The sequence below is a fragment of the Capra hircus genome, chromosome 21 (genome assembly GCF_001704415.2).
Source record: "Capra hircus breed San Clemente chromosome 21, ASM170441v1, whole genome shotgun sequence".
In the NCBI taxonomy this organism is placed as follows: domain Eukaryota; kingdom Metazoa; phylum Chordata; class Mammalia; order Artiodactyla; family Bovidae; genus Capra; species Capra hircus.
Window position 1 is genome coordinate 47,379,919 of NC_030828.1, and position 13,015 is coordinate 47,392,933.

The following is a 13,015-nucleotide window of genomic DNA, read 5'->3' on the forward strand; positions in this document are numbered from 1 at the left end:
CTGACACACCCACACATCATTCCAGTCCTTATATTCATAGGGTTAGATGGTGTCTGAGACCTGTATCTTCATAACTTTAAAAGAGAATTGCACTTGATTAGTTTTCCATTAAGAAATTACAATATATATGAGATTAATTAACCTAATTTTGCTTTACAATGTTAGGAAAAACTCTGGAGTTCTTTTGTTTTGAAATTTTGTAACTATCTACTGGTCCTCATGGGAAATAATAAATACTAATTGTGATTTCTTTGAAGAAACACGATAAGACACATAATGATTAAAGTCCTGTTACGGTCAAAAGTAGAGACATTACTTTGCCGACTAAGGTCCGTTAGTCAAGGCTATGGTTTTTCCTGTAGTCATGTATGGATGTGAAAGTTGGACTGTGAAGAAAGCTGAGCACTGAAGAATTGATGCTTTTGAACTGTGGTGTTGGAGAAGACTCTTGAGAGTCCCTTGGACTGCAAGGAGATCCAACCAGTCCATTCTGAAGGAGATCAGCCCTGGATTTCTTTGGAAGGAATGATGCTAAAGCTGAAACTCCAGTACTTTGGCTACCTCATGTGAAGAGTTGACTCACTGGAAAAGACTCTGATGCTGGGAGGGATTGAGGGCAGGAGGAGAAGGGGATGACAGAGGATGAGATGGCTGGATGGCATCACTGACTCAATGGACGTGAGTCTGAGTGAACTCCAGGAGTTGGTGATGGACAGGGAGGCCTGGCGTGCTGCAATTCATGGGGTCTCAAAGAGTCAGACAAGACTGAGTGACTGAACTGAACTGAACTGAAGGTCTTCCCTGGTGACTCAGTGGCTAAGACTCAGTGCTCCCAATGCAGGGTGGCCTGGTTTGATCCCTGGTCAGGAATCTAGATCCCACATGCTACAACTAAAGATCCTGCATACCACAGCTAAGACCCAGTACAGCCAAATAAATACATACATAAATTTAAAAAATTACCCCTTCAAAAGTATTGTAACAACATGAATTATGTAGACATTAGTCTGTGAATAAGGGAACCTATAAATTATAATAAACCTGGGTCATTCATATTTTTTGGCTCCACAAAGTTCACTGGGAAAAGCATATTTAAAATGACCAAAAAATAAAAACTTTTAAATAATAGTTATATACTGTAATGTATTAACTTTTTAATTAATGTATTCTATTCACTGAATGATTTGCTTTTTACCCATATGCTCTTTTAGGCTTATGATTCTTTTACAAAAGCTGTGAAAGCAAATCCTGATTTTGCAGAAAGCTTTTATCACCGCGGTCTTTGTAAAGTCAAACTCCATAAGAATGGCTCGATCCTGGATTTCAATCGTGCGATTACCCTTGATCCTAAACATTACCAGGTATTTAAATGGGTGATTGCTCTGGTTTGGAGAGTGTGTTAAATTTGTTAAGACTATCAAATCTTTAAGCGTTACTGTTATTAGTTAGCAACAGTTACTTTTATCTACTTTTCAGCTGTTTAAATAATCTATATATTATCTATATTTTCCGTTGAACTGGAAATATGATTTCCAACAGGGATATTATATAGGTAAAAGTGCTTTGTGAATTTTAACATATATAAATTTGTTAATATTTTAATGTACCTATTAGTCATTATAATTTTATATACTATATTATATAAGTAAATGTATTTACTTCTTGCTTTGCTGTTACATTGTATCCTGCCTTTTAAGGGACCATAGAGACAATATAAAATCCAATAGATGAAACTCCATTGGATCTTGATTTTTAAAGTTTATGAAATTTGAATATGAATGAAATATCAGTTGATTTTAGGGAAATACTATTAATTTTTTTAGATATACAGTGGTAACGTGGTTGTGTAGGAGAATGTCATCTTCAAAGGAGATGTATACTTAAAGACTTGGGGTGAATTTTTAAAATGTCTACAACTTATTTTCAAATTGTTCAGAAAAAATTCAGTTCAGTTCAGTCGCTCAGTAGTGTCCAACTCTTTGCGACCCCATGAATTGCAGCACGCCGGGCCTCCCTGTCCATCACCAACTCCCGGAGTTCACTCAGACTCACGTCCATCGAGTCATTGATGCCATCCAGCCATCTCATCCTCTGTCGTCCCCTTCTCCTCCTGCCTCCAGTCCCTCCCAGCATCAGAATCTTTTCCAATCAGTAAACTCTTCACATGAGGTGGCCAAAGTACTGGAGTTTCAGCTTTATCATCATTCCTTCCAATGAAATCCCAGGGCTGATCTCCTTCAGAATGGACTGGTTGGATCTCCTTGCAGTCCAAGGGACTCTCAAGAGTCTTCTCCAACACCACAGTTCAAAAGCATCAATTCTTCGGTGCTCAGCCTTCTTCATAGTCCAACTCTCACATCCATACATGACCACTGGAAAAACCATAGCCTGGAATAGATGGACCTTAGTTGGCAAAGTAATGTCTCTGCTTTTGAATATACTATCTAGGTTGGTCATCACTTTTCTTCCAAGGAGTAAGCGTCTTTTAATTTCATGGCTGCAGGCACCATCTGCAGTGATTTTGGAGCCCCCAAAAATAGAGTTTGACACTGTTTTCACTGTTTCCTCATCTATTCCCATGAAGTGATGGAACCGGATGCCATGATCTTCGTTTTCTGAATGTTGAGCTTTAAGCCAACTTTTTCACTCTCCTCTTTCACTTCATCAAGGGGCTTTTTAGTTCCTCTTCACTTTCTGCCATAAGGGTGGTGTCATCTGCATATCTGAGGTTATTGATATTTCTCCCGGCAATCTTGATTCTAGCTTGTGTTTCTTCCAGTCCAGCGTTTCTCATGATGTACTCTGCATAGAAGTTAAATAAGCAGGGTGACAATATACAGCCTTGACGTACTCCTTTTCCTATTTGGAACCAGTCTGTTGTTCCATGTCCAGTTCTAACTATTGCTTCCTGACCTGCATACAGATTTCTCAAGAGGCAGGTCAAGTGGTCTAGTATTCCCATCTCTTTCAGAATTTTCCGCAGTTTCTTGTGATCCACACAGTCAAAGGCTTTGGCATAGTCAATAAGCAGAAATAGATGTTTTACTGGAAGTCTCTTGCTTTTTCCATGATCCAGTGGATGTTGGCAGTTTGATCTCTGGTTCCTCTGCCTTTTCTAAAACCAGCTTGAACATCAGGAAGTTCACTTTTCATGTATTGCTGAAGCCTGGCTTGGAGAATTTTGAGCATTACTTTACTAGCATGTGAGATGAGTACAATTGTGTGGTAGTTTGAGCATTCTTTGGCATTGCCTTTCTTTGGGATTGGAATGAAAACTGACCTTTTCCAGCCCTGTGGCCACTGCTGAGTTTTCCAAATTTGCTGGCATATTAAGTGCAGCACTTTCACAGCATCATCTTTCAGGATTTGAAATAGCTCAACTGGAATTCCATCACCTCCACTAGCTTTGTTCATAGTAATGCTTTCTAAGGCCCACTTGACTTCACATTCCAGGATGTCTGGCTCTAGATGAGTGATCACACCATCGTGATTATGTGGGTCGTGAATATCTTTTTTGTACAGTTCTTCTGTGTATTCTTGCCACCTCTTCTTAATATCTTCTGCTTCTGTTAGGTCCATACCATTTCTGTCCTTTATCAAGCCCATCTTTGCATGAAATGTTCCCTTGGTATCTCTAATTTTCTCGAAAAGATCTCTAGTCTTTCCCATTCTGTTGTTTTCCTCTGTTTCTTTGCATTGATCGCTGAAGAAGGCTTTCTTATCTCTTTTTGCTGTTCTTTGGAACTCTGCATTCAGATGCTTATATCTTTCCTTTTCTCCTTTGCTTTTCGCTTCTCTTCTTTTCACTGCTATTTGTAAGGCCTCCCCAGACATAAAAACAAAATTACAAAATGTTAATAATTATTGAATCCAGGTGGTAGGTGTATGGGTGTTCACTGTACTATTCTTTCAATATTCTGTGAGTTTGAAATTTTCTTAATAAAAGAGCATGACAAAAAGTCTGATTTATATCATCTTTGGATGGCATAAATTTTTTCTAACTACCATATATATTTTGGCAGAACTGATGCTTTTACTGAAATAATCTGTTTCTGCTTTCTTCCTCTCTTTCTCTGAAAAGGCATATTTAAGTCGAGTAGCCTACTATGGTTTGAAAGGCAGATACTCCAAAGCAATCTTGAGTTGTAATGAGGCCATCAAAATTTACCCTCAGAGTGTGCGTGCCTATGTCTACAGAGGAGTTCTGAAATACTACAGCAGGGTAAGGAATTTCCTACCTTAACCTCTGATATTTTAGAGTGTGTGGCTGTTCGGATGCCAAGGAGGGACTCACTTCCCCTTTCTCTCTGTGAAAGGAGAATTGCCATGGAATGGAGGCAGAACTACATAGAAGGTGTTGCACTTTGACAGTACATCAAAAGGGATTTCAATGAATGATTTTTTGTAAAATAGGGGTATTTATTTTTGACATTTATATTTTAAATGGAATTAATTATATATTTTTATTAAGGAAATAGTATTTATTATAGAGAATTTGGAAAATACAATGAGAAATAAAGAAGATTAAAATCACCTGATTCCCTACCATCAGATAGTAATTCCTGAGAGCATTTTGGTGTGTTTCATTGAGTCTTTTTTTCCTAATAAAATATATACTTCCAAAAACTGGGACTGTGCTACTTAAATAATCTGTGTTGTGCCTTGCTTCTTATATTTAATCATTGAAGATAATACCAGTTTTAACAACTGCATACTATTCCATCATAGTATATTTTAACCACTTTATTGTTGGGCATTTGGATTGTTTGAATTTTTCTTATTTTACTATTTTAAATAATACACATAGAACAAAATCAAAGGTTATGGTTCATAAATGGATATTACTGAATTAAAACTGTGAGCAATACTATTGATGTCTAAGGCTTCTTGGCATATTTTTTTCTCCCTATTTTTCTTTTCTGACATTTCTTTGTATATATTTCATATGAAATATTTTGCAAATAATACCTTAAAACAAAGGTAAGACCTTGCATTACCTGTTAATCCTGTGAAAATTACTGTCTATAAAAATGGATGTCTAAGTTATCAGGGAAGCATCAAAGAGAAGCAAAAGAGAACGTGGGTAGAAAACATGACAATTATGTGATATGATAGTGCTAGTGACAGAAGCAAGCCAGCTCTGGTGAATGTTTGCTGGGTGAATTAGCTTGCTTCTCTTTTATCCATTGCTGTATAGCAACAGGGGTCTTCCCAGGTGGCATTAGTGGTAAAGAATCTGCCTGTCAATGCAGGAGATGCAGGTTTGATCCCTTGGTAGCGAAGATCCCTTGGAGTAGGAAATGGCAACCCACTCCAGTATTCTTGCCTAAAAAATTTCACGGAGAGAGGAGTCTGGCAGGTTATAGTCAACAGAGTTGCAAAGTCGGACACAACAGAGCAACCGAGCACACAGATACATATAGCAACAATGGAAAAAAGATAATAGTTGTTTGTATATTAAATTTTATTTGCGAGTGAGAAAAACTATAATAACAGTTCCTACCAAGGGACCTTCTTAATTAATTCTATAAAAGATTAGCTTGATTGTCTTAATTTCACGGATGATACACAGAATGATTAAACGAGTAGTCCCAAAACTCCGATAGAATCAATAATTTATTTTACAACTAAATTTAAGTCCATTATGATGAACTCTTCTCACTTAATTATGTTTTCTTTGTAGACTTATAAGCTAGCGATTACAGATTTAACTACAGCTATCAACATGGATAAAAACAGTTATATAGCATTTTATAACAGAGCATTATGTTACACCAAGATAAATGAACTTCAAATGGTAAGATTTGTAAATATATTTAAAGCATATTTTCTTATTATTTCTGTTACAATTTTAGAAAAATAATTTCTGTGGAAATACATACAAAACTTGAGAAGCCAAAGAACCATTTTAAAGAAAATTTAATTTTTTGTTAGTGCTTACCAAATTTTCATATACAATCTCTGCGATGTCAAATGAAAATTAATTTTATAATGCTTATAAAAGCATTTAAGGACTGTGTAAATTAACACGCGTTACATGTTTCTCATTTGAGAAAAATGTTTCCACTGATAAAGTGTGTGTAGAATTTTTAAGCAGTGATCATTAGCAACATTGTTTGCTTCGCAATCTCAACATTAACCAGAATAGCCTGGGGAGGTATTTTGTTACAGTGCTCAGAGCCCAGATGCAGCAGGCAGTTTTGAGTGATGGTTTCCAGCTCAGAGACCATTTTGAAGCCTAACTGATGGTTGAAGCAAACCTTTTTTCTCTATTTATCCTGTTTCAGATTCTACCTGTGCAAGCCCCTTTTTATATTTTTGAATCTTACTCCGTTCTCCAGTCTTTCCTTGTCAGTTTTTTCCTTTTTGAATCAAGATTCCTCTCTGGGGAGCAGATCAGTAGTTTTTTAGTATTCTGCCCAATTTCTTGCTTTTTCTGATATCCTCCTATCTCCTCTTCCTTGTTTCTATCATTTCATTGTTGATGATGCCTTCTTTTAAAAGATTGCATCGTGTTCCCGCTGTTGTGTGTGGACACACTCCCTCAGTTTCCTTAAAACCTGGAAAGTTAAATCTGTTTAAAACATTTAGAAATTTAGTGATTTATTTCCAATGGAAGAAAAAGAAGTTGAGAAATATTGTTTCTGTCTAAACGGATATAAAATTGCCAATAACTGGATTTTCAGGTTTCCTCCAGAAATGTTGACAAATGAATAACTAATTTTAACACAGGCTGTTTTTACCATTCTAAGAGCCAATTAAAGGATCATTTATTAGAGTAACCTACACAGCAGGTATCTTTGACAGCTTCCTCCCCACCCCCACCCCTGCCTTTTCTGGGTAACCCTGAACTTGCAAACAATGGTCGGGGTCTGGGCAGGGAAGTACTATTTTTGTTATGTCTGACTGGTATCAGAGCTGGTGCTCTATGAATAAGGAAAATGAAAATCTATATAAATGGGAACCTAACTAGAATAAGAACATATTGGCTATTTTAGAGTGGCCTGGTACCCAATGCTTTTCATCCAATGGCCTCCTTTTACAGTTGAAGAAATGGAAACGGGGAGAGGTTAGAAACACATCCAAGTCACACAGGGAATAGGGAGCTGTATCGGCGTCCACAGGTTTGTTTGCTTCTGGTTAACAGTCTTTAGGTGGCTTTGTGAAGCCATCTGACCTCCAGCATGTGGACCGGATGTCATTTTATAGTGTCACCTCCTCCCTTTTGTGTCCCTCCACCTGTTTCTCAGCATTCCTGCCATAACAGGACCAAGCAAACCCAAGTAATTTTGTGCAAAAAATGTACTCCCAAGATGCAGTTTCATAAAAACTGAGAAAAGGTGAAGTCTGGTTCCTACCCCCTTATGTTAATTAAAGTAGTAACCGTTACCACCCATTTTGGGCTTATTGTGTGACAGGCACTGGGCTAATTGCTTTACCAACATTCAATCAAAATATTTTAAGGACTTCCCTGGCAGTCCAGTGGCTAAGACTTCACCTTCCAATGTAGGAGGTGGAGGTTTGATCCCTGGTTGGGGAGCTAAGATCCCACATGCCTTGGGGCCAAAAAGCTGAAATATAAAACAGAAGCAATATTGTAATTCAATAAATGGTCCATATCAAAAATCTAAAAAAACAATATTTTAAAGTGGACTTCTATAACAATATGATGTTATTAATATTCCATTTTTGTGGATAAGAAAACTTAGGCTTATGTTAAGTAACTTTCCCAAGACTGAAAGTTTAGTAACAATAGCAGAGACAAAGCACAAAGCCTGCTCATTGTGACCTTCATGAAATCTCATTTCCAAGCTTTAGTTTCCTCTTTTGTTATATATTCAGCTACTTAGTAGATTTCTAAGGCATCGTGATATATACACAGGTTTTAATTATGTGATTCCACGATAGGAAAAATTGCAAACATTCTAGTTTTGTTTTACAAGTGTTACAAATTATTTTTACAGCCTGTCAGTGTTTATTTATAGTTATTCACAATATACATATAGGATGTTTAATTGTACAATTCTTTTAGATGTCGAGCTCCCCATCACAAAACGCTAGAGGAGAACCACTAACTAAGCAAATAGTAAAATACTATTTATTTGCATTTTCATTTAGCACATGCTATGGGCATATATGATTTGGCCCTTTTCTGATGAAACCATATGGCTCTTTTGGGCAAAATGTTCAGAAGGAAAATGTTCAGAGTTAAGAGATTCAGCTCCAACCGATATTTGGGATACTCCTAGTACCTGGTACAGAGTAAAAACCTATTTATTGAATGAAAAAAAAAAGATAAGAAATATAAAAAGGTCCTCTGAGATGATTCTCAGCTTAGACTATCTTTAAAAGAGAGAATATTGAAGTAATTTTCCAGCAAGTGCTCATTTGTTAGTTTTATTAAGATCTGTTTTCATTGCTTTATGATTTATTCACTCAACAAAAATTTATCAAATGCCTAGTAAGTGCAGGCATGGTGCTAGTTACTGGCTTAACAATGGTGAACAAAGTGAATATCTGCCTCAGTAAAATGTAGGTTTCAGTGACAAAAACAATAAAACACTATAAAGCAGTTAAACTTCAAAAGGTTAACAAGTGCTCTGCTTTAATGTCAATAGTCATTTTGTGAAACTGTTGAGTTGGAGAAGGGTGTTGTGTGCCCCCTTCAATCCATGCGCAATAAAAATGCTTAGGATAGCATGTGAAGGACAAGCACAGTGAACCCCATTTGTTAGAAAGTAGCAGCATCCATAGTACTTAATTAAGTGGACCTATTAAACCTAACAAATGATTATTTTCAGCCTTAAATTTTAAGTCACATTAAAAAACTGATTATGAGGCTCTAGTTTGTCCGTGGTCAATGTAGTAATGCTCTAAAGAGTTGACTCTAGCTTGTAAGTGATTATTTCATTTCTAGGCATTAACAGATTATGGAATTGTGCTTCTTCTTAATGCTGGAGAAACTGTGACATTGAACACCTACATTAATCGTGGACTCATCTATGCAGAATTAGAACAGTTCATTTTCGCATTAGAGGTAAACCTTTCTGTTTACTTGTAAAAATGAACCCACTTGATTTTGTATGTTCACTTCTGAAAACCTGTGAAAAAGTTTTTCTTGATAAGAAATGGCATTATTAATGAACAATAATTCAACTTTAGTGAGAATTGTGATGAAGTACTTTGAATGATAGAATCTTTGCAAAAATGTGTTTTTTACTTTTTATTTATTTATTTTTTGTTTTTTAAATACAAATGAATAGATAATATGTAAAAAAATTCTAAATTGATGAAATATCAAGACTATCATCTCTCCTAAGGGGGTGTCTTAGCTGTAGACAAAAATTAATATGATTTAAGTGTCATTTACTTTGCTGCTCAGTGCTCTTCCTTGTTCATAGTTTTCCTCATTCCACACTGAAAATATGTCAAAATAAATGTTTGCTTCACGTGGTCAGAGAACAGCAGCCCAGAATAAGTTACCAGGAATAGGCTTTTAAGTTAGTGGGAACAGGCACTCAGAATTGCAATAGAAGACAGCATCTGGAATACACGGATAAGAAACAGGTGGATTTCTTTATAGAATAATGAAACAAAGTTCACTGTTCTCATTTTTATCTGTATTGTCTATATAGAGTTAAATTAGGAATTAAGAGATACAGGCAAAAATCAAATAGTAATTTGAAGTTCGCCATTACATAATGGTAGTTTTTCTTCTGTGTTTCTCAGGAACCACAACAGACAATTATGTAAGGGAATGTTTCCTGTTTTTTCACCTCCAAATATAACTTGTACTATTTTTCAAATTCTGGAGCCATCTTTTGAGATTCTGTCCCACAGAATTACTTATTATTAAAGAAGTAACTGAGATACTGTATTCGAGGCAGTTTACATAATCGTGTTCATCCTCAGTTACAAGTTGTGTCTGACTCTTTCTGACCGCATGCACTGCAGCCTACCAGGCTTTTCTGTCCGTGAGATTTCTCAAGCAAGAATACTGGAGGGGGTTGCCATCTCCTTCCCAGGGAATCTTCCAGACCCAGAAACTGAACTTGGCATGGGATAGGTGGATTCCTGCTTGGCAGGTGGATTCTTTACCACTGAGCCACCAGGGAAACCGATTTATACTATGGTGAAATGTAATTTCAAGAGTTGAACTCCCTTAGGTTTTGGTTTTGAGATGTGCCCTTTGGAATTCCTTCAGGTAGGGAAAGCTAAAGAATGTCTTTGGAATAGGCAAAAAACCTATGAGAGTCTGGGCAATGGTGTTGGGTGGAGAAAGTGAGGAAAATGAGGTTTGGAAGCAAAAGACCTCAGCTGTTGGAGAATTAAATACAAGGCCCATGTTCAGTTCAGTTCAGTCACTCAGTCATGTCCGACTCCTTGCGACCCCATGAATCGCAGCACGCCGGGCCTCCCTGTCCATCACCAACTCCTGGAGTTCACTCAGATTCATGTCCATTGAGTCAGTGATGCCATCCAGCCATCTCATCCTCTGTCATCCCCTTCTCCTCCTGCCCCCAATCCCTCCCAGCATCAAAGTCTTTTCCAATGAGTCAACTCTTCACATGAGGTGTCCAAAGTACTGGAGTTTCAGCTTTAGCATCATTCCTTCCAAAGAAATCCCAGGGTTGATCTCCTTCAGAATGGACTGGTTGGATCTCCTTGCAGTCCAAGGGACTCTCAAGAGTCTTCTCCAACACCACAGTTCAAAAGCATCAATTCTTCGGCACTCAGCCATCTTCACAGTCCAACTCTCACATCCATACAACCATAGCCTTGACTAGATGGACCTTAGTTGACAAAGTAATGTCTCTGCTTTTTAATATGCTATCTAGGTTGGTCATAACTTTTCTTCCAAGGAGTAAGCGTCTTAATTTCATGGCTGCAGTCACCAACTGCAGTGATTTTGGAGCCCCCCCCAAAATAAAGTTTGACACTGTTTCCACTGTTTCTCCATCTATTTCCCATGAAGTGTTGGGACCAGATGCCATGATCTTCATTTTCTGAATTGGAAGGACTGATGCTGAAGCTGAAACTCTAATACTTTGGCCACCTGATGTGAAGCGCTGATTCATTTGAAAAGACCTTGATGCTGGGAAAGATTGAAGGCAGGAGGAGAAGGGGACGACAGAGGATGAGATGGCTGGATGGCATCACTGACTCAATGGACATGGGTTTGGGTGGACTCTGGGAGTTGGTGATAGACAGGGAGGCCTGGCCTGCTGTGGTTCATGGGGTCGCAAAGAGTCGGACACAACTGAGTGACTGAACTGAACTGAGTCAACCAGGAAGTACTGGGACAAGATTTGAACTTAGGTCTCTCCAAATCCTGTATTCCTTCAGACAAGGCATGGTACTAACATTGACATTGAAGATATGGAGACAAATAAGACAGATTTCCAGTCCTTGAGGAGCTCATGGTCTGGTGGGAATCATTCTTGACCTCTCTCTTTTCTCACGCCCCATGTCTAAATCATGAACCAGTGTGGTCAGCTCTACCATCAAAACATATGTTGAATTCAGTCATTTCTCATTTTTTTACCCCTGCTCTCCTCCTCCTTCCAGCCTCTACCTTCCCCTGCCTGGGTTCCTGCGGTAGCTTTCCATCTGGACTCTCTGCTTCTGCTCTCGTCCTTCTGTGTGCTGTTCACACAGCAGCCAGAGATGCCTCTGAAAAACATAAAGCAGAGCAAGCTACTCCTTAGCTCAGAACCCTCCAGGGGCTTCCCATCACACTTAGGCCAAAATCTGAACTCTTGACTGTCTCCAACCAAGACCCCAGTGGCCTGACTGCTGCTCGCTGATCTGACTTCACTGTCAATGTTCTCGTTTTCTCAACTCAGGTTACTTCTCTGTGTAACTGAGTAACTTAGTAACTCAGGTTACTTCTCAGGTTACACCTTGGAAATCCCAGGCTCCCTTCCTGCCTCAGGGTCCTCACACAAGCTATTCCCTATGTCGAAAACACTCCTCCTATTGATCTGTATATGGTTCATGACCTTTTATTCCAGGTTTCTTCTCAAATGTGACCTCCGCAGTCAAAAAGAGTAGATTAATTAAAATGGAATATTAAAAAATTAAAATAACCCCAGATAAGTCTGGAAAGAGAACACAAAGGAACAGAAACAGAGGAGACCAGCAGAAAACAGACAATAAATGATCGACCTAAATCCAACCTTATCAGCAGTTACATTAAATGGAAATTCTCCAAATATCCCAATTGAAATAGTGAGGATGTTAGATTAGAATTTTTGAAAAGCCCCAGTGGTATTCTGGCTGCAAGAAACAGACTTTACATATAAGATAAACAAGGGTAAAAGTAAAAAGACTGGGGAAAAAAACATGCCCTGCAAACACGATAGGTTTACCTTGGAGATATTGTAGGTTTGGTTCCAGAACACAGCAATAAAGCAAACATAGCGATAAAGTGACTCCCATTAATTGTTTTGTTTCACATAAAAGTGCATATAAAAGTTATGTTTGTACAATGCTGTAGTCTATTAAGTGTGCAATAGCGTTATGTCTTAAAAATGGACCTATCGTAGTTAAAAAGTACCTTATTGATAAAAAATGTTGACCATCATCTGAGCCTTCAGTTAGTTGTAATCTTTTTGCAGTAGTAACATCAAGGATCATTGAGGATCACAAACTACCATAACAACTACAATAATGATGAAAATGTTTGAAATATTATGAGAATTACCAGAATATGATACAGAGACATGAACTGAACAAATGCTGTGGAAAAAATGGTGCCAATAGACTTGTTTGAGGCAAGATTTCCCAATTTGTAAGTGCAGTATCTGCGAAGCTCAATAAAACAAGATATGCCTGCAATTAAAGGCAAAAAAAGTTGTTCCCCTGTGTAAATTTTAAAAATTCATATGGAATATTAAAAAAAGATGATTGCTGAGGCAGACCAATGAAGAAATACATGGCTGAATAATAAGAGGGCTAAATGCAGAACCTAGAGAGAGCAGAGTCAGAAAACCTACACAGGGAAACATTCTTA

At 37.7% G+C, this 13,015-nt stretch overlaps 1 protein-coding gene across 1 annotated transcript in view; it reads left to right on the forward strand.

Annotated features, from left to right (window-relative positions):
- The window catches only part of TTC6 (tetratricopeptide repeat domain 6), a 203,223-nt gene that overhangs the window by 161,625 nt on the left and 28,583 nt on the right, over positions 1-13,015 (forward strand). The window contains exons 22-25 of the mRNA XM_018065926.1: positions 1,212-1,361; positions 4,082-4,222; positions 5,684-5,797; positions 8,918-9,037. Of these exons, the coding sequence (XP_017921415.1) occupies positions 1,212-1,361; positions 4,082-4,222; positions 5,684-5,797; positions 8,918-9,037 (525 nt within the window). The remainder of the gene's footprint in view (positions 1-1,211; positions 1,362-4,081; positions 4,223-5,683; positions 5,798-8,917; positions 9,038-13,015) is intronic.